Raw genomic sequence first — 20,583 nt, 5'->3', positions numbered from 1 at the left:
AGTGACATTGGTACCACCACTAAATGCAAGAGACTTTTAGGTGAACATGAAACACAGATTCCTACAGAAACTTGTGCTTGGTATTGTATAGTCTGTATCCTTGATGACAGCAGCTCCCAAATGTTTTCCTTCTGTTTACACTTCCAGGCACACCACCCCTCTTCTAAGGAGTTGTTTTAGGAACCCATGTGTGCTACATGGTCTGCATTATGTCACAGGCATAATTATGCTAACATTTAAAAAAATATCAGTGGTTACAAATAGTTACAACATAGTGCTTCTGGAAAATCCCCAGGCTTCTTATCATCAGAATAGGGGAGATGATAGTCGAAAAGCAGCTGTCTGATGGATGTATGTCAAATTGTTAACAGCAACAATTTATATTAAGTGTACAACTGGAAAACCAGAAGTGATGTGCAAGATGGCACAGATAAAGTTGTGATGGCAGTTTTTAGGACCAGAATATTATTTTGCAGTCACTGTGTCTCAAAATCTAGAGAACTGGCTTTGGTGATACTTCCCTACTGCTCCGTAGTTTGTACCTAAACATTTGGTCTGTATCACAGAGTTGGACGTATGCATGTACTCAGTCAAGCAAGTAAGAACATATTGAAATACTAAGAGGGGCTTCATGCAAATTCACATATTTAAGTGCACTGTGGGACCAAGGTCAAAGTGCTGAGCCCACTGGGGAACCAAGATCTTAAGTTAGTATTTGTAACATCTAAATATAAGAGGGATACTAGTTTTTGGTGTTCTCATGAGACTCTTCTTACTGATGGTTGGGCAGTCTGTGCCAGTAGAAACTTCAGGACTGTCTGCGAGGCATTCTCCAGTCTGGCTGTTGCACATTCTCCCTCCGCAGTTACATTCTGGGGAAAAAGAAAGGATTTTTGAAAGAAGAATCTTCAAAATATACAACTCACCTTCCCAAGACTAGTGAAATGATTGTACGTAGGATTGTGCATGGGTAGTCAAACCAAAATCAAGGGTTCTTGGACTGATTTTTTTCCTTCAGCATGTAGAAAAAGGTATTCTTTGCACTGTGTTCGTATTAGACCAGATAAAATATGAGACAGGAAACTGAACCAGAAAGCCTGTGCTGAAACGACTTGTTCAAAGTTTCCCAGCTGGTCACGGGCAGAGGCAGCAAGGTCAGAGTCGCCCAGCTGGGCCATTGTGCATCACTATCTAGAGAGGGTAACATTTAGGAGATGGGCCAAGGAAAGCAGTACAACTAAAGTTAATTATTAGTTACAAATCTCTCCACAGACCTATGGAACTTATCACACTATGTCAGGCTGCCGCTAAATGAGCTTTGCAGCTATCAGGGATTGATAGTGGACTCCAATTCCATCATCAGCTCGAGCATATCAAAAAGTAAATATCTCCTACCACTTACAATGAAGAATAAATGAGGTTTTATGTTTTTTTAAACTTGAGTAAACTACATATTTATTGCCAGTACAAGTGGCTTTTAAAAAAGTATAATTTTTAATCTAAAGTGTCTCTTTCAAGCTTGAATTGGCCTTTTAAAGTGTGTTATTTTAAAGATTAAAATATTATTGGAAGACTTTGATAGAATTACAAAAACTCAAGCAGAACATAGGAACAGCAGCAATTTATCTGGAATTTGTTTTGTTCTTGTGATTCATGGTTTCAGCAGAATCTCATATAACAAAATTGTTTAGTGCTGTTTTATTGAAGCCTATTCATTGTTTTCTATGAATTATTCTTGTATTTACATTCCACATTGCACATTCAAGGAATTATCAGAGTAAATGTGTAATACAGCTTCAAAGTCAACATGATGAACTAACAATAGAATAATTTTGTGTAACTGAACCAGTGTTAGTGGAATGACTCAGTTTTTGTACCGTTGTGAGAACAGAATTTGGTTATCAATTTTGTGAAGCAATTGATATTTTGACCTCATCACAATTTATAAACTGGGTCTCTCCCAGCTCTTGGATTCAAAGTTTTTAAATTTGTTATTTCTTTTGTTAAGAAGTAAAAGAAAACTCTCATTTGAAAACAGATTTCTCTTTACCTATATCACAGGATCTAGGCTATCCCCAAAACTGGTGACAAGATTTCAGTTGCAAGATTAAAATTTGGATGAGATTGATGATCAAGAAAATCAAATGATGTCTTCTTATTTAAATGGACAACTCTTAATTTGCTACACAAATGCTTATAGTAAATTAATTTTAAAAGCAGTCCTGACAATTTTTTCATCTACTTGTTTAGGGGATACCACACTTTAGTAGGGAATTAAGACTTTTCAATGTTACTGTGGCTTACTGGTGGAATAAATTTCTAAATTTACCTTTATTTGTGAGGGACATTTGTGGAAAGCTTTGAAGTGTGGCTAAAGGACAAGTAGTTTAAAAAAAATATCGAAAAGAAGCAGAAAACTACTATCCATGGTTACACAGATTTTGCCTTTTGCCTGAAAGAAAAGAAAGATGATCTTAGCTGGATAGAGTTTTCTGCTCATTTAATTCTTTTGAATTTTTTTTTTTTCTATATACCCTTTAAGGTGCTCTGTGGAAACCACATACACAGACTCTCTTGTTTCTTACACTAGGAAATTTTAAAGAAGGTATTTGTCTTATTTCGGAATCTGTTTTTCAAAATAAGAGTTCCTAATTGCTCCAAAATGCCAAACAAAATGTAAGCTTGCCTTGTAAACTACCCAAATAATTTGAGTATCATGGATGTACTTGAGTGGTGCTGGCAATCCATGCAGTACTGTAAAGTACAGAGTGTTGTGATGTTTAGCAGAAATGAAGATGAAGTGAGAAGTGTGTAATTCTCTGAAATATACTTCAAAATCAGGATTTGCTAGAGTCAACTACAAGATTAAGTTCATTCCTAAATAGAGAAAAGCCGTACATCTCACAACATACTGAGGTGCCCAGGCACTTTTTATTTTTAGTAAAGATCAAACTCTACAAGGGATTCTGCTAATGAAGAGAACTACCAAGCTGATTTATAGTCTGCATGAAAAGCCTATATAGAGAAGTCCTGTGCAGCATGAAATCCGACTTAAACTGTACCTCAGAAATGTAAATAATACCGAGGCATTCTGCCTCTAATTCCTGCAACTCCTTAAGGGTGCAACCCAAAACTATGTTGAGGTGATGAAAGTGTGACTTAACTTTAGAAACTCTGTGTTCAGAGATGCCTTCCAAAATTATGTCTTGCATAATCTGTTTAGACACTTGGAATGCCCTGTAATCCTCAGACTTCTGGGAAAACTACTCTTAGGTGTTCAAAGCGCTGCTTTTGCACATGGCTAGGGCATGATCGCTGCGGTTTGCTAAATTGAAGTGCTGGGTGCGTTTCTCCTGCCTCATGGCACTGAGGAAACACAAACTAGATCGTGTCATCTTTATGAGAGAACTGCAGTTACATCAGGTCTGGTGATCTGAATTAGGCAGTGAAGTGCATAAACAAGCTTTGCTTTTGCAATCTCAAAATCACAGAGATGTTGAACTTCAGGCATGTGTTGGGCACCCAGATCCATGCAGGAGGTGAGTTTTGGGGCACACTGTTCCCTACAGCCACTGTCTCTTTGGCTGATTTGGATACCTGGAATTGGCTTTTGGTATTACTGTATGGGAGCACCATCTCTCTCCATTCAGCATAAATGGAATTTAAGCACATGACTTCACAGTGTGAATTACATCACGGAGATGGACTCTCCACTTTTTTCTGTAACAGTACAGGAATATTAAACCCGGAGGGGCCACTAGTGACATCATACGTGGTCCCCTACAAATGAAGACAGCAGCACAAAGGGCACTTGAGTACAGAGCAGCCTCACAACCTCCATCCTGCAGGTCTCAAAACATGCCTTAGCACTTTATAGTAAGCTAGTAAAAAGCAAAGTCCAAGTGTATAGTGAGTTGCAAGAAGGACATAAGTTGATCAAGGCATTGCTAAGGCCCCAAGGCCTGTAGCCCTGTACCTGGAGACCCAGGAGCACTTAAAAGGTCCAGGCTGGGTGTGTGGTTTGCCTGTGTCTTACCTTCAAGTCAGCTAAGAGCTAGGAGTGATCCATCTACCCCATTTGCATTCTGTTCCTTGAGGGAAGGACCTTGGCAAAGGGGTTGGGATGGAGCCCCAAGGTCCCTGCTCTGAGTACCTGCATTTTGCTTTTAGCTATGTCTGTTCCTTGTGCTTTGAAAGAAAATGTAACTACATCTCCCAGAGCCAAAGCAAGGAAAAAGGACATGTGCCCAAGGCTCTATTTGGATCAAACTCCATGTAAATTAGGAGAATAATTGTTAAAGGACGTAAACCTTGGTAATCGTTCTGTACAGGTATGTGTTGGGAAGATCCTCTGCGTAGCACTTTACCAGCCCCTGGAAATACAGTCATCTCTGGTGTGGAAATACAGTAATCAGCAAGATTACACAGACACAAGGAAAATGTAGAATATATTATCACCGCAGAAACTAGCAGAAAGCCTTTAAGTACCATCAGTCTGAGTGGTCACGTTGGGTGGCATGTGGTGTGAACTAACACAAAGTTGAATTCTCTGCCCAAAGAAAGCTTAGAAACCCTTATTTAAAACAAGATGCAGGACACAACAGTGCCTACATTGATCCTGCCCAGGTGTTTGAGATGTTGGAGTCTGGGCTCTGAGATTTCCCTGTAGGCAATGGAAAGTGTGCTGGTGCCTGGGATGATTCCACCAAACAAGCATCCAAATCATCCTGACAGGTAGGCAGCCGGGAGCACCCCCTGCCTCCCTGGGCCACAAGTATCTGATGACTGATTCAGGCACCTCTGATCTCTGGCAGGTCGTCTGTAGACCATGCAGTGCTGCATTTTGCTCTGCTCAACTAAACTATAGACAATACCTGTACAGTTTTTAGCGAATCTGGCATCCCCATAGTAACCCGGAGCGCATCGTTCACACTTGAACCCGGTGGTGTGGTGCAGGCAGTTGCGGCACTGGCCGGTCACTTCATCACAGTCTTCAAAAATCAGGTTTGGGTCTGAGTTACCACTGCAGTCGCATTTTTTACAAGTGCTTCCAATTAGCAAAGGGTTCCCATAGTAACCGGGGGCACACCTGAAAGGAAGAGCAGGCACAACAATGGTGAGCAATGACGCTCCCATCTGCAGTACCATTTTTTCTCTGACCTTATTTATGTCACCAGGAAATTGATGACGGTCTGCAGCTACTAATGGAGAGAAGGCAAATCAGGAACTGTATTCCTGCAGAGCCTGTTTTGTGCTCTAATCTAAATCTGTACGGTTATAGAATCATAGAATCATAGAATGGTTTGGGTTTGGGTTTGAAGGGACCTTAAAGATCATCTAGTTCCACGCTCCCTGCCATGGGCAGAGATATATTTTTCCCTTCTTGAATACTCCTAGTATCTCAGTCACACCAGTCTGCATTATTTTTTGTGTGTGTATCTTTAGTATCAAAATGATTTGTTCCCCCATAGTTTTAAAATCTGTGACAGAATGACCTTGGCAGAGATGCAGCTCTGGTGTTTATTTTGATCTCTTTCAGTTTTGGATCTCACCAACTATATTGTGTTATATAGGAAACTGAGGTAAGAGGCTCCATTTCACGATACTGAAACTCAGAGGAAGTTCAGACCTAATTTTCATTATAATGTTACAACAAAGCAGTGACCAGAAAAGGTTTATAGGAATTATTCCATAGTGCAGCATTGGGATGGTTTCTGGGTTTTGCAAAGCAGAACAGGCACTGAACCAGCCTCCATTTTTCAGATTTGTTTGATGTTAACCTGCTGGCTGAGGCCAAAAGGCTGAGAGCAGCCACCATCTCAGGAGGGGAGGATTCTTCTGTTAGTTTACAGAGGGAGAGAGGGAGGTGGGTAAAAAGCACCACAGGGAAGGCCTGAATTGTCCAAATTGCTTATCTTGTCATGTCACTTTTGGGAAGCATTTCAGTTGAAAACTCACTACATCTTGAAATGGAAGAGACGTTGAAACTGTAGTGGTTTTTGAAAGTCTGAGCAAACCAGTGATACACAGCACTCCTGGGTGACCAGTGGCCCCGAGCTAAGGCAACATTTGATAGACTTGGCATCAACATTTGGAAAAAAAATATCAAGTCTCAGTTAAAGGGGTTTCTACTGGTAGCAGGCAGTGTTCTTAAACCTACAAGCTAGAGAAACTTTTGCAAAACAACCAATGAGACAAACAGAGCCAGCACTGGAGTGGGCATGGAGCAGCTCGCAGGGGTGAATCCTTGGGCAAGGGCATCGCTGGAGGAGCTGGCGGCTGGAGCAGTGTGGAGCAGCGGCTGATGGACTGCAGGGATCAGCTGGAAGGACAGGGGCAACCAACACCATTCACAGTGTCACTGTGGGGTGGCGGGAGGGTCCATGACCCAGGAAGCTGGGGTGCAGAGATCAGGGACTCATACCTCCAAACTGGGAATGAAGAATTACTGCAGGGAGGGGGATAACTAGCTGGCGTAGCAATTGCTGACTGGAGAAACTGGAGAATTGAATAGCTGTTGCAGTGATTCAGGTAAGGAGTAGTTATCACATTTCATCCTGTTTTATCACCCTGTTGTCCTTGTCTTTTCTCCCATCCATAGAGTCCCATTTTAAGATGCTATTTGTTCTGCTGTTTGTGGGCGGGGAGGGTGAGCTCTCAGGCAGTTTAGTTTAATTTTCCCAGGTTCTGGCAGGGGACCTGAGCCGAGGTCTGTTGTCTTTTAAAATCTGAACATTGTCAAATCAAGGTTCTGCTGTGTCTGAATGATGAAAAATGGGAGATCTGATAAGACCTTCCAGTTTTGATCTGTTCCCACATTTGCTGGTTTTTTTTTTTAATAAAGAAAGTAATTTCCTCAGTGCTGCTTTGTTCGTGTTCTAGTCCTGAACCCCCACAGTAAAAACGCATAAAATTTTAAGCATCTTAATATAAACCACTTGGCTGCATCAAATGCTGCTTTTGCCAATGACAAAGACTGTTTGTCTCTTTGCAGCACTGCCAGAATCTTTGGTGCAGATCTTATCTTTTGGGTGACTGAGATAAAAAGAATAAAAATGTGACTTGGAGTTCTGTGCACCCCTTGGAGAACTCTGAATGTGACACTGAGCACAGAGTGTGATTTAACTGACTTTGGTGGAGTCACTCCCCATTCCCATGGGAGTCAGAGCAGGCAGTGATGGGTAATGCTACTATTCAGTCATGCCAAAAGCCTTGGTATGATTTTCTAATATTCCAGCCAATGTAAAATTTTAGTATTTTCCCCAATTTCAGAATTTCAGTATATTTCTGAAATTTGAACAAGAAAAAAAAACCTCTGTGGCTTTTTTTTTTTTTTTTTCTAAATCTGTAGAGTAATTTGATTTATTCAGAACTCTCAAAATCTTACAGAGTTGCTTTTTAATTTTCTCTAGTTTGGTACTTTCCAGATGATTGCATGTCTAATGTGGCCCCCAAGTCACAGAAGCCACTGGGCAGTGCTGGGGCCAAACCAGTGTTTCGCTTACTGCAGTCCCGCTCTGGTTTTCAGCCAGCGTCTAACAAAGACTCCACACTGTTCCCATCGTGCCCACAATGTCTGCACTTTCATCAGGACAAGGTGTTTTCTTTTCTTCTTTTCTGAAATCTACCATTCAGTTCACTTGCCAGAAACATAGTGGACAGTTCTTTACATCCTCACAGACATATTTTGTTAAGAGCTGCTTTTTATGACCGTCTGACTCACTTTTATTATCCTTATCTCCTCATCTGGAGTAGCTATCTAAAACAAATAGAAACTTCGAGAGATGAAAATAAATGTGTCACCTTCATTTTCCCCTTCCCTTTGCCACTCAGTGCATCTCTTAGGGCTGAGCTGCACTTGGCCTCTGCTGAATAGCTGGTTGCATGTGAGAAAAGCAGAGGCTGTTGGATGGAAGCATACTCCTCCATCTCTGCACTTTATGGCCTGTAAAAGGAGAGGCTTGCAGTAAAAGTATTTTCCTCTGTTATATCAACACATGGATCTTTGTTGCTAACAAAGAATATTTCCTCTCCCATAATAAAGCTGCTACGTTATCTTTGTTTCATTTTGCAGCCATGTTTGCTTCCTGTAATTATTGGTGAGTAAGAAATTCTTCTTTCCCAGCAATGCCAAGAGAACCTTTTTTTGTCTATCCACTTTGGACACTAAACTAGCATTTGTTCAGTTATCTTTTTTATCATTTGGGCATTAACAAAACCTGGACTTCATCTGCTACCACCTTAATGTCTTGTTGCTGAAGTCCAGGAGCAAAAGGATTTATTCCTAAATTTTGAATTGGGAAGCTGGTTGTCTCGGTTCCTGGCAAAGGCCTCCATGATTTCACAACACCGTTTGCTGGCAAACATAAACTGGATAGGTTTGTGCCAAGCCCGTGGAGCAGCACAAAAAAGCCTCCTACATGACTGCCAGAGGAAATGGAGCAAATTACCTCTGGATGTGCTGCTTTGGAGATTCCATGCTCTGCCTGTGGAGGGGTGTCCTGCAGCTTGCTGCCCCTTGCACCCATCACCCACCGCTGTGGAGAGCTGGGAGGGAGACCGGCGAGCAGGATGTAGCCTCCCTCTTCTTGGGGACACAAGCTGCTCTCTGGGCTGCAGGGAGGGACAGGGGCAATGCCCCTTCTTGCTCAGGATCCCCCAGCCCTCCTGCCAGCACGTTGATGGTGCAATAGCTGCCAGTGGGAGCAGGGGGTGGTGTCAGTGCCCAGCAGCAATGTAGGTGAGGGTGGGACTTGCTCTTTAGCAAGCGGACAGGGACAAGCAATGCATTTCTCATTAGTCTTTGAAACGTTTTTTGTTGTTTCTGACACAAATGGGAGCAGAACCAGGAGACTACCAGAAGGAAAGTCCTGTTTGTCACTGCTTGACACTTACCCCAGCAGTTAGTCAAGGACCTTAACACGGTGACCAGGACAGGCTGATTTCTTTCTGTATCTTTTTCTAACCCATCTATGCAGCTTTGCCTTCCCTGAGACAGATGCACTATGTCAGGCAGGGTAGTGGCTATTAGAAAACAAAGCTGATGCTATTTTCTGCTGCTACTACGCATCCGCTAGGATTTGGTTTGCTTGTAGTCTAGGCTGACATTTTGGTAACCATTAGGAAACCTCACTGACCTTTTAGTTGTCTGCATTATCCTTTGTGTATATATCTGACATTTTGGAAGAACAAGATTATACAGCCATAGGCCTGGAAACAAGGTTTTTTTTTTTTTTTTTTTTTTTTCCTTTTTGTGCCATATGTCTAAAGGGCTTTCACGATTGCTGTCACCATGTTAATGATGCAGAGGTAATATGCTGCTGTTTTTGCATTGTCTGTAAGGGCAAAAGCCTTCACTCTTTTTTTAATCTTACCTTTTTCATACTGATTTCTCTTTGCATCTTAAACATCTGCTTTCTCCCTTCTCTGATAGTTAAGTATCATTTGAATTCAAGACTTGCCCATTAATGACAGTGAACTGAAGTCTTAAATACTTCAGGGACTTTAAGGAAAAACAAAATGATGTGTTCAGGAAGCCAGTGTCTGAGCATTCCTATACCCCTTGGTCTTTGTGTTAGAGCTGTTTTAATTTACTGGCTGCTCAAGGAGAATTTCTGATTTATAATCAGGCCTTTGACATTCATTGAAACGTCTTCTATGTTTGTTCATAGTGAGCAGGATGGCCCTTTATGACATAGGAGAGTAATTTATATTTCTGTTGTACAGCTCCATTTATTTGTGTACTTTGTTATTTAGAAGATATTTACTGGAAACTGTTTATGGGCATAAGAGAAGGCTGAAAAGCAGCACTGGCCTGCGGTTGTTTGCTTGACTTTATTGAATTGTATCTGTGAAGTACATTTAAAATTTAACTAAAAAATCAGCATCTGCTCATTGAGGATTTGCCCAGATACTGTATTTTCACCTTTGCTTTTGAAAAATTTATTTGGTAGAAGCCTTCTATAGGTTTTAGAGTGGTGAATTGCAAGAGGCAGATATGTGGTCATTGTTTTTCACTTCAGCTGCTGTTTGTGATTTGTATTTTTTATTTTGATTTGTAAATCATATTCCTTTTAGAAAGATCGCCTCATGAAGGTACACAAAGGGCAGGAACTCGATCAATGTCACATGTAAATGTCTGTCTAACCCTGACATGTCTCCACAGCAAGTTCCTGTGGTTTTTAGTAGGAACTGAATGAGATCCTTTAACAGCCATGATTCAACCTGATGAGAACACATGCACAAGATTTCTCCCCTGTCTGGGAAGATTCCCTCAACAACTTCTGGACTTCAGTATTGTTGACCAGTAAGTCATCCTATTCATTTCTTACCTTTCACAGTTGGGTCCTGCATAGTTTTCCTTACAGACACAGCGCACGCTTCCACTTTTTCTGTAACAGGAGACTGCAAAGCTGTAATTTCATTATAATGAATAGTTAGAACAGCAGGCAATTGCAAACACTTGGGAGTATTTCTTTGTTACATTGTGGACATTTGCTGTCAGTGTGAGCCCTGGCTATTGGTTACTCATCACTGAGTAAGTATACTTAAGCTTTATATGTCATTCATATTATACCCCTTGCTTAGAGATTTTAATTATTGTAGAAAGCACTAATTAGTATATAGCACTATGGAGCTATATAAATGCATATATATATAAGTTCTTGTCTTGCAGTATAGATCAGACACACCTGCGGGTTTTGATGCACAAATTTTAGATAAGGGACTTACTTAAGATAAATATGTATGGCGTGTGAACCTAATTGCCTCCTGTCTCTTATTCTAAGGAGTAAAATACTGCTTATGACAGACACTGCAATGAACACCCCAGGAACTGAGATTCTGGAATGGGTGCAGATCCTACAGTTTTCCTCAAATCCAATCAGGAAGTACAGAGGGGTGAAAACTGACCTCAGTGATGCCATCTTCATTTACAGGAACTGAGGCTGCTCTGCCATCTCTGAGTAAGCTGGAAAAAGTCTGAGGCTTACTCCGAGACCAACATGCCAAGTAGCGATACTGACTGCAGTAATGGCTTGGGCTCTACTTTTCACTGCCTTGACTCTAAACCATGGATTCCTTTGCTTTCTTATGTTTTCAGGATTTAACAAATGTTTAACTAAATATGAGACCCAAGGAACACCAGCAGCCAGATTTGGAAAGTGTAAATTGTGTACACCTCAAACACAGTGATGGACATGGCTTAAATACATTTGCAGGAAAAATACATACAGTCCTAAAGATGTTTCCAGTTAGTTTGCAATATGTGTGAGCAAATTCCTGCCAGCACTGGAATGCGACCAGAGTAGTGAGTGGCAGCAGTTGCCGGCTGCAGGCCCACGGTTGTTAAAATGCAGGTCCTGAGTCGTACAGTGCTGGACAGCTGTGGCCAGGTTTCATTCCTTTCACGCAGAAGGACAAAAGACTCGGAGTGATGGGAAAGAGCACAATCCATGCACTGCTTGTTCCAGGAACAAGGAGCATTGAAAGGCAACAAGAATTCCTGTGTAATTTCTGTTCCCAACAGCATTTCTCAGCTGGTGGGACAGCCAGGGTCAAATAAATCTGTGTCTGGATCTGTGCTGTCTCAAAATATTTCATATAACCAGAGAGAACATAAAATTAGATTCTTCTCACAGAATTCACAAATTAACTTCAGTAAAGCTTTTTTTGAGAACATATTGAGAAAATTGTAACAATTTGGCAGACTTCCTCTTCTTTTACAGAGGCTAATTCCTTCTCGTAGTTGAAAAAACCACACTGTGGATTTAAGTTATGAAATAAGACTGAAGCTTTCCTGAGGGTTTATATTTTTTGTGATGTTTTAGGGAAAAAGAAGCCCCATAAAATTCCCTTAGGTTTGAAAAGAAGTAACATCTGCTGGACTGTGAAGCAATCTGCCTCCTCCTTTTTTTTATTCCAAAGAGATGACATTACACTTCATGAGTAATGTCCAAAAGTTATTCCAAAAGTTCCCAGGGTAGCAGATATGAAGACAGTCTGGCCAGAAAATCTAGAGAGACACAGATGGATCCCAAGAAAAAGTATGTATCTGATGAGTCTATCACTTTATAGATTTGGTCACTTTGTCTAGCTATTATGAATTTGCTGGCTATTTCCAAAGTAATAAAGAGTACAAAACAACATCCTTTGGAAGTTCTTTATTTAAGACTTTTAATGCTTCTTTGCTTTTTGGTAGTTTCTGTTTTGCCTTAGTATAAATGGAATAGAATTAATGGAGGAAAAATAATAAAAAAAAAAAGAACAGTTGTTCTTTGAATTTAGGTATACAAGGCTGAACCTTGCTCATTCATTATTATTTGCCTGTTCAGCCCCAGCTGAAGGCTATTGCTGTGGTCAAATCTCTCTCATGCAAGAAGCTGAACAGGCAATTTCTGCATGTTATTTAAATAGGGTTATGGGGCAAATTGCGATTGGATATTCCTTTAACTAGTGCCTTCAGGACTTTTCCGAGGGAAAAGTGAAAAATTTAAGTGTATTTTTACTGAGGTAGTTTTGAAGGGTTGACATATCACAGAGCGTAGAACATCCTGGGATGGAAGGGACCCATGAAGATCATCAAGTCCAACTCCTCTATTGCTGCTAATGCTGAAGCATCTGCATTCAGGCTCCTTGCAACTTTTGTTCTCCCTCCCTAACCCCACACTGCTGTCCTTTTGGATTCAGGGCTTCCTTCTCTCTACTGGTCTGGAAGAGGAGAGGTGTATGGCTGTAGCAGACGGGCTAAGGAACATGCGGAACCAGGGAATGCTCCTTGTCCACTGTACTCCATCTCCCATAGCACTGCCAGAGACTGCCTGTAGCCCAGGTCCCTTCTGGTCCCAGTGCAACCAGCCCTGCTGAGCTGGTGGGCCAGCTGGCTCCCTGCTGTCGGGGGGCACTGCCTCAGAGCCCGGGGGGCTGCAGGACTGGGCAGGGGGCTGGGTGAATGCAGATCCAGCCATACTGTATCAAATCACACTGTAGGGAGGACACACCAGGCCTTGTTTGACTGACCATGCTTAGTAGAGACTGGGTCTTGTGCAGGAGTGCCTCAGGCACGTGCAGCCCAGGTTGTGGCTGAGAGAACAGCTCCTTACAACAAACTGGCTGCTCTGTGCCCAACAGGTTAAAAAAAAATCACTTTCCTTTGCTAAGGACAAAGCACTGCTTCTGACAGTTGTATTTCTACTATTTCTGGCATTACAGCCACTGTTGAAACTGGAGGAAGTGGTCTGCTTGGTCTGTGAGCTCGTTTACCCCTAAGCCTTTCTATATGTGAGCAGTGCCAGGATCTTCCCCTGTCTCTGGAGGATTTTCTTGCTAATCCAGGCAAAGCTGCAGTTTTTCAACAATAACTGTCCTCCACTCCATGGCCCTCCTCACATATCTGCAACTCACTGTGAAAGCCAAGAGGTGATCTGTGGGAGTTTGGCCACAGTGATTTTGCTCCATTGCCATTTTGAGTCTGTGCCACTGAGCAGCTGAGAAAAATGCAGCTCATCCCACCTGAAGGCTGTATGAGTAATGCTATAGCAACAGGAAACAAACACAATGAGGAAATTCAGCTTTGCTGAGAAGCCCTGCTGAAAGCAGAATGGGAAACGACACAAGGGGAGTACATAGCTCGCTGAAAAACAACTTCAGCCGCTTGGCAAGTATTTACTAGCATCTTCTCTGTGCATTATAGTGGGATTTGCTTAGATGCCTGTCTCCCAGAGCATGGACCTCAAGCAAAAGGAAGCTGATAACTTCTTTCAGCTGCGTTACTGACATGCCACAAACAGTTTCTAATAGCTGGTCATGGTTTGTAGTTATTTGTGTCTTCTGAAGGCACAAAGTGGATAACAGCTGGAGCTCTTTGGCTTGGTCTTGGTTTTCTGTCTGGCTTCAGAGTTTCTTGCCCAAAGGTAGCTGTGCATCAGCTGAAGGACACCGTACCTGTCACAGAGTCCTTCAGACCTTTCCTTTTAGCTGTTACTGTACTAACCAGATTCAGCTGCTGCTGCCTCAGGAGGCTAGCAGGCTATGCTTTTTTGTAGTTCGTTTTACCCTCCAGAGGTCACAGATTGATCTTTCTGTATGTCTGTTTCAGCCACATACATCCCTGATGCCACCTTCCTTGGGAACTGATCTTTAAGGGACTCTTAAAAGTAACCAGACAGCTGAATAATCTCTCCTAAATAAAAGAGAGTGAACTTGAATTTGCTCAAATATTTTCTGCTCTCTCTTGGTAAGAATTGATATGAGCACTTAGGGATATTTTACACCTTCTGAATGAAATGCTGTTTCCTGTGGTTGTAAATTTGAGCAGCTGGTACTCCTCTTATTTTCCCCCAGTTGGCAAGGGCAGCAGATTTTGTCTCCTGCATCCGGGAAAGGATGCTGACCCCACCTTGGAAAGGGCCAAAGCCAGCCCAAATCAAAAAAAGAGAAGCAAAGACACTTTACGTACTTGGCAAGTGCTGGCAGGGGACAGGGGCAGGGCTGGCAGAATGTGGGCACTCCGCTGACGACATCACCAATGAAGCCATCTGGACATTGCTCGCAGTGCTGTCCTGTTGTGTTTCTCTGGCAGTCCTTCAGCGGAAAGAGAGAGATTGGTAAAAGTTCAATGGAGGTGCTGCCTAATTCAGAAAGAGATCATTTAGCTGAAGACCTGGCCAAGCAGACCCTGACCCTTTAAGGCATTGACAGATGCAGCCAAACCAGCTAACACTGCCACAAATAAAATTGCTATAAATGATTACTCTGACCAGCCAGCGTGTGTTGGCAAGGTGCGATACAGGACAAAGCAGACATATGTGCCTGCCAGGTGCTGGAGCAGAAGCAGCACTGCCTGTCAGAGATGTCAGAGGTATTCAGGTGTAGCTGCAGCCCTGTTTTGAATTGCATGTGCCAGCAGGAAAATTTACTTTTACTGCACACCAAAACAAAACGAAAATCTGCTGGTAAATACTATCAACAAGTTTCAGCCTAGATACGGGTTTCAGTGAGATTGTGTCTTGGACTTGATGACTGGAAAAGAGCATCGGGGGAATCTACCTGCAAATGGTGGCTAATACACCAGTGGCTCTGATGGGTTTCTCCTGAGATGAAAAGTGTTACAGAATGAAGGGATGTGTTATCGCTACATCTTGTTTTCAGCCTTAAAGGAGGTCCACTTAATGAAGGGAAGAAGCAGGAGTCTTCTACAAAAATACAGAGCAACGGTGCAAAATGTCACTCACTTTATAAGCAAGTTTCATCTCCACAGTTTAATGTTTGTGAGGAAATATGTTTCCTCATACAGAGGCCAATTGACCACCAGCTGATATTGTTGCAGCACCAGGGAAGTAAATCAAGCAGTCAAAATCAAATGTTCATACAGAATATTTGTTCCAAAATATTTCACGATGCTAGGTGCAAAATTTTGACTCTCAGATAATATTTTCAATCATAAAAAAAATTGTCAAGTTTTGTTGTAAACAATTCTAAACTGAATTTTTAAGTCCTGCAAGCTTAAGTAAGCATTGTTTTTTTTTTTTGGTTTACAAATGGACAAACTTAGATGCCACAAGTTGTGTGGGCTTTCCCCTAGGCACATGGCAAAGCGGTGGGTGACCAGGGTAGAGTGCATGAACAGTACTCCTGCATGCTGCAAGACTCCTGCAGACTCCTGTCCCCCTTTCCACTTCAGCAAAATACCCAGAAGTTGTCATCAAAAAGCCACAATCCTCCAAATTCTGTCTGTCTGGATGAAATACTTTAAAAGAGTAGGAAGGGCCCAGAAGTGCTTTTATTTCTTGTAACTGTGCAATGAATTGTGCAATGTCCCTGAATCAGAACTCTCCAGTTGCACCACTTCGTACTGATACAGTACAGATGCAAACAGCTGTGCAAGGCTTGAGGCAGCAAGGAGTCAGCTCCATGGCAGAAATATATGGAAAACTACTCTGTCAGTGCACATTTGCTGTGGTTTTGGATTAGAGTGCTTGATTCTTTCCTCTTCTGACCTACAAACAGCAGATCATGGAAACTGCAGACTGATGGATATGATTTCCATCCCTAGTAAGATGACAGCATCTATAATAAACAAGAAGATCTCTGAGTACATGACTAAGCATCATCTGATTCAGGACCTCCTGCTTCATGAACCTGCTGTATAATGATGCAAATAAGCTAGTGTATGAAAGGGAAGCAGAGGACATAACATATCTGGACTTTCAAAAAATCCAACTAAGTTGTCAGGGGACTTGAAGAAAGTGTCTTTTATGCACTGAGAGCTGATAAAGGCTACGAAGCAAAGGGTAGGAAGTAACAGTCACTTTTCAGAGTGGGGAAGGGTCACTATTTGGATCAATTAGGCCTTGGTGCTGAGACCAGTTTTGTTTGTATTCACCAGTGTCTTACAAACAGACCAAAAATGCTAGGGCTGGGAGAAAAACGCTGACAGGAGGGTGTTTTTTGGGTTATGTAAAATTACAATGTTGGTAATTAGACAAAAGACAGGACAATAGTTCACCCAAATCCTGCAATACAAGAGCTGAAGGGCACTGACTTGAGAAGGCACTTCTCTACACAGAAGGTAAGAAACTTTGGCAACTTGCTGCCAGGAGGTGACAGTATTTGCAGGTACAAAAGGGATTTCCTAGAGAAATTCATAGGCAAGAGATTAATAAACGGATTTTGAAAGGATCAGGAGGTATGTACCCTCTAACATATTCATAGGCAAGAGATTAATAAACGGATTTTAAAAGGTCTCAGGAGGTATGTACCCTCTAACATACCCTAAAACAGCAATTGTGGATGCTGGTGGAGTACAAAACAGGAACTTCAGAAACAGACCAGGCTAGGTGCCCTCCTGAAACATCTGTTTCCACTGCTGGAGACCCAATATGGGCTGCAGAGAGCTTTGGTTGGGCCCTGCAGGGGACCTCTTGTGTTGCCTTTGGAGTTGGCACAGGCACTAGGGAATGACTGCAGTGCCTGAGTTTATTTACCAGTAGTCATTTAATCCCATCACAGAAGTGGCTGCGCTGTCAGGAGCTGGCATTCCCTGGAATAACAGGGAAGCTGGATGTGGGATTTCAGGAATTCTTGCAGTGGGAGGGGGCTCACAGGCATGGGGCAAGGGGCACCTTGGCTCTCTGGTCGGAGCTTCTTCAGCAACGCCAGCCTGGGAGTGGGTGAGCTTAGCTTACCGATTTTCCATCTGAGCCAGTCACTACAGATTTGAAATTCACTTTCTACTCCAAACATGGTGTTTTCTTTGAAGAAAAGAGTATGAGGAGAGAGGAATGCAATTAGGGAAGATGTTTAATGAAAACAAATAGTCAAGTTTCACTTGCACAGGCATTGCTAAAGGAGTTTTGTATCTGAGTATTGTAACTTTGATTTAGTGGCAGAATTTTGTCCTGGCAACACTGATCTTTTTTTTTTTTAACCTAAATCTGTCCAGATATCATCAATCTGCATTGAAAAGTTGAAAAGTGTCATTTTAGTAAAGGACACTCACCCTTGTGAAAACATGTCTGATTTTTTTTTAGTCAATCTTCCTTATTTGAATCCCATCAAAATTCCCCAGTTAGGACGCACTAGGTTAGCTCAGACCCTTTTTGATTCTAGAAGGCTTTTCTTGTCTTGCTGCATGTTTTGTAGTCATACAGAACCTGTTGCACAGCAATTATTTGTTTCTGTAAGTCTGTGGTTTAGTCAGAGAACTCTACAGCAAGTACAATACGATAAGGAAAGGAAAAAAGTCAGTTTCTTTTTTCATGGATCTTTACATAGATTAGGCACCAATAGTTGTAGAGCTAAAAGTGTTATTTGATAGCAATATTTGCTGTGAAGAAGAGAGTGGCAGACAGCCGCTGGGGAGATGTCCAGCCCTCAAACTCCTCTCTGGCGAGAGGGCACTAACGGCAAGGAACAAGGTGTGAGCCCGAGGGCACTGGAAGACTCATACAGGTTTAAAAACAGTTTGCATTTGTCATTATTCGATGAAAAAGTGATGCTAATATACCACAAGAGAGAGATGAGAGCATGGGCACTGAACACTTGAAGAGAAAGAGCAGCCCTGAACCTGAAGCACTGGCGGGGGCCTCCGCTGGGCTGCGCTCCATTGTATGTGGCCTTCATCACGCTCTTTGGTTGTGCTCTGAGCAATTCGCCTCTCTTGTCCTCAGCTCTCCAAACAACATGTGGTCTTACCAGAATAAATCTGTTACTGGTTTCCAAAGCTCAGATACTATTGTGATGAACAGAGCAGGGCAGCAGGAGAGCTGATGTTGCTCGTTAGGTCTGCAGTGTTTTCTATATCTCCTAAATCGAGGGGAAGTGCTAAAAGGCCCTTTTACCCCAAAGACCCCGTTAGCTGAGTGCTTGAGGCACTTTTGTAGTTTTTCTCTGGTTAGTGATTATGTAAAGGTGTCTTTATCTTATTTAAGAAGTCAGAGCTCCCATGGGTACTTAGAATCATATTTTCACAGTGATTAAAAAAAGTGTCCTTATATTTTGTGTTCCATTAGTTTGCATCTGCAACAAAACTACTGACTGCAATAAGCCTGAGAGATATGTCTTAAGGTAGGGAGGGCACCTTTCCTGCAGCTCGTGGGCGATTCTCAGTGCTGTGTGGCACTGCTTTGGTAGTTTGAGAAAAGTATTTTGCTTCTGAACGAATCACTTTTGACAGAGAACTAATTATGAGGAAAAAAAATGGAATTCCATTTATGGCAATTTTTGTGAGATTGGATTTTAAATGAGTGTTTTGCCATATGAGTTGCAAGGGCTACTCCTGGTCCCTGTATTCACACATGCTTTAGAATGAAGGGCATCATTTTTGGCTCATGTCATAAATCAGTCATGATTGTTTGCAGCATTCCCTCTCTCAGTGGTTTGTTCAAATGTACTCACAAAACTGCAGAAATGTTTGCTGATATTGATGTCTACTTTTTCAAATAAAGAAACTAATTTTTTGTTTTGGTTTCCTTTGAAAAACAAGGAAGACTGAAATAAAAATTGCTAGAAAATATCAGTGATATGTATCTTAGGACATCAAGCACTGAAGTTTAGCAGAAAATTGCTGCCTGTCTTTGTACAGAATATAGTGAGACATGGTAAAGGTCGTGAAATTATGTACAACCATGCAGTAAGAGGTATTGCAACTAGGCTTTATAATACTCTGCTTTTTATAAACTGTTTTTCAAATTACTATAAACTAAAATTCTAAGCTCAGTTCTTTCCATATGTTCATGTTAATACAACCTTTATTTTCATAAAGCAAAAATCAAGCAGAGGTGTCCCTTGCTCATGGGCACTTCAGTTCCAGAGGAAGCAACCCAGTATAATAGCAGCCTGGCTTCTAAAAGCTTATATACAAAGCTACAGCATATACTGACTCATCCATCAGTACACCAGCAGCAGCTTGTCAGATGACAGAGTGGCTGGAGTGTATTTTTGTGTGAGAAAATGCTTTAGCTGGTCCAGCTACTCGGCTGCCACTGACTACCATCAATCAGAGCGATCATTTCTACCTGGCCCTTACTGTAACTATCTATACTTTACACACATGAAAAGCACATAAAAAGGTGCTATGGGGTGGTTACTTGGGAATGATTGTCAGCACTGGGGTCCTGAACTCATTTGCTTTGAAAGTAAAGCTGGAACTACTGTTGTGAGACCATAGAGCACTTCATGTGATGCATTTCTGCTCAGTATAATTACTTGTGCACAAATAATGATGAAAAGTTTGTTGATTCTCTTCAGACAATGGTACTAGGCCAAGTTTCCCAGCACAAGGCAAACATGTTTTTCTGTAAATGAATCTAAATGAAAATCTGAGGGGTGGGAATTAATTCAGGAACCTGAAGAGAGAAGAGCTCCTTCTAATTGTATTCAAAGGCACCAGCTTCATTAATTGTGCCATTTAGGCAGGTTTAGGGACATTATTTAATCAGGTGGCTAACACTCAGTGCAATTTATGCAGGCTGAATGTCCTCCATAGGAAACAGCAGATTGGTTTTCTGTGTACCTTCTAAAGTTAAAGAAAGACGGGACCTGCCACAGAGTGGTGCAGAGCACCTGTGTTAAGCACCTAATGCAGGATAGTATGGAGACTCTGGAGGCAGCCAGTAGTTAATAATCAGCCTTACCTCTGGTGAAGTTAGTACAAGAAAATCCCTCCAAAATCATAGGGTCTGAAATATTATCTGTGAAATATGGAAGTGTCCTCAGATGCTGGTTAGGAGTTCAGAATACCACTTTGCAGCTGAAAACAGTCATTGTTACAATATAGCAGGAACTGTTTGGTTTGGGCTTTTTTCCCCCCTTATTTCTTGTTCTTCTGAGAGATAGTCTTAAAACAACTGTTAATGCAGAAAGATTGCACAAGGATAAATAAATTATATAGGTAAAGAAATGTAAATGGTTTACGCTGCTGTGGAGTCTGTCTGTATTTATTGCTGGGCCACTAGATGTTGGCCTGAGGTATAATATCTGGATGTAGATTTAAGCTTCCCAAAATTTGGGAGATGTCCTCATATCTGAGGCTGCAGAACTGCACAGCATTACCCATGCCAGCATGCCAGAACTCACTGCAGTCCC

At 41.8% G+C, this 20,583-nt stretch overlaps 1 protein-coding gene across 1 annotated transcript in view; it reads right to left on the bottom strand.

Moving 5' to 3' along the window:
• The window catches only part of LAMA4 (laminin, alpha 4), a 100,205-nt gene that overhangs the window by 51,415 nt on the left and 28,207 nt on the right, over positions 1-20,583 (bottom strand). The window contains exons 3-6 of the mRNA XM_010083783.1: positions 14,456-14,580; positions 10,332-10,412; positions 4,875-5,089; positions 777-872 (exon numbers count right to left, since the gene is read on the bottom strand). Of these exons, the coding sequence (XP_010082085.1) occupies positions 777-872; positions 4,875-5,089; positions 10,332-10,412; positions 14,456-14,580 (517 nt within the window). The remainder of the gene's footprint in view (positions 1-776; positions 873-4,874; positions 5,090-10,331; positions 10,413-14,455; positions 14,581-20,583) is intronic.

This window comes from Pterocles gutturalis, unplaced genomic scaffold, assembly GCF_000699245.1.
Source record: "Pterocles gutturalis isolate BGI_N339 unplaced genomic scaffold, ASM69924v1 scaffold8600, whole genome shotgun sequence".
Taxonomy (NCBI): Eukaryota; Metazoa; Chordata; class Aves; order Pterocliformes; family Pteroclidae; genus Pterocles; species Pterocles gutturalis.
This window is presented reverse-complemented; position numbering and strand designations above follow the sequence as displayed.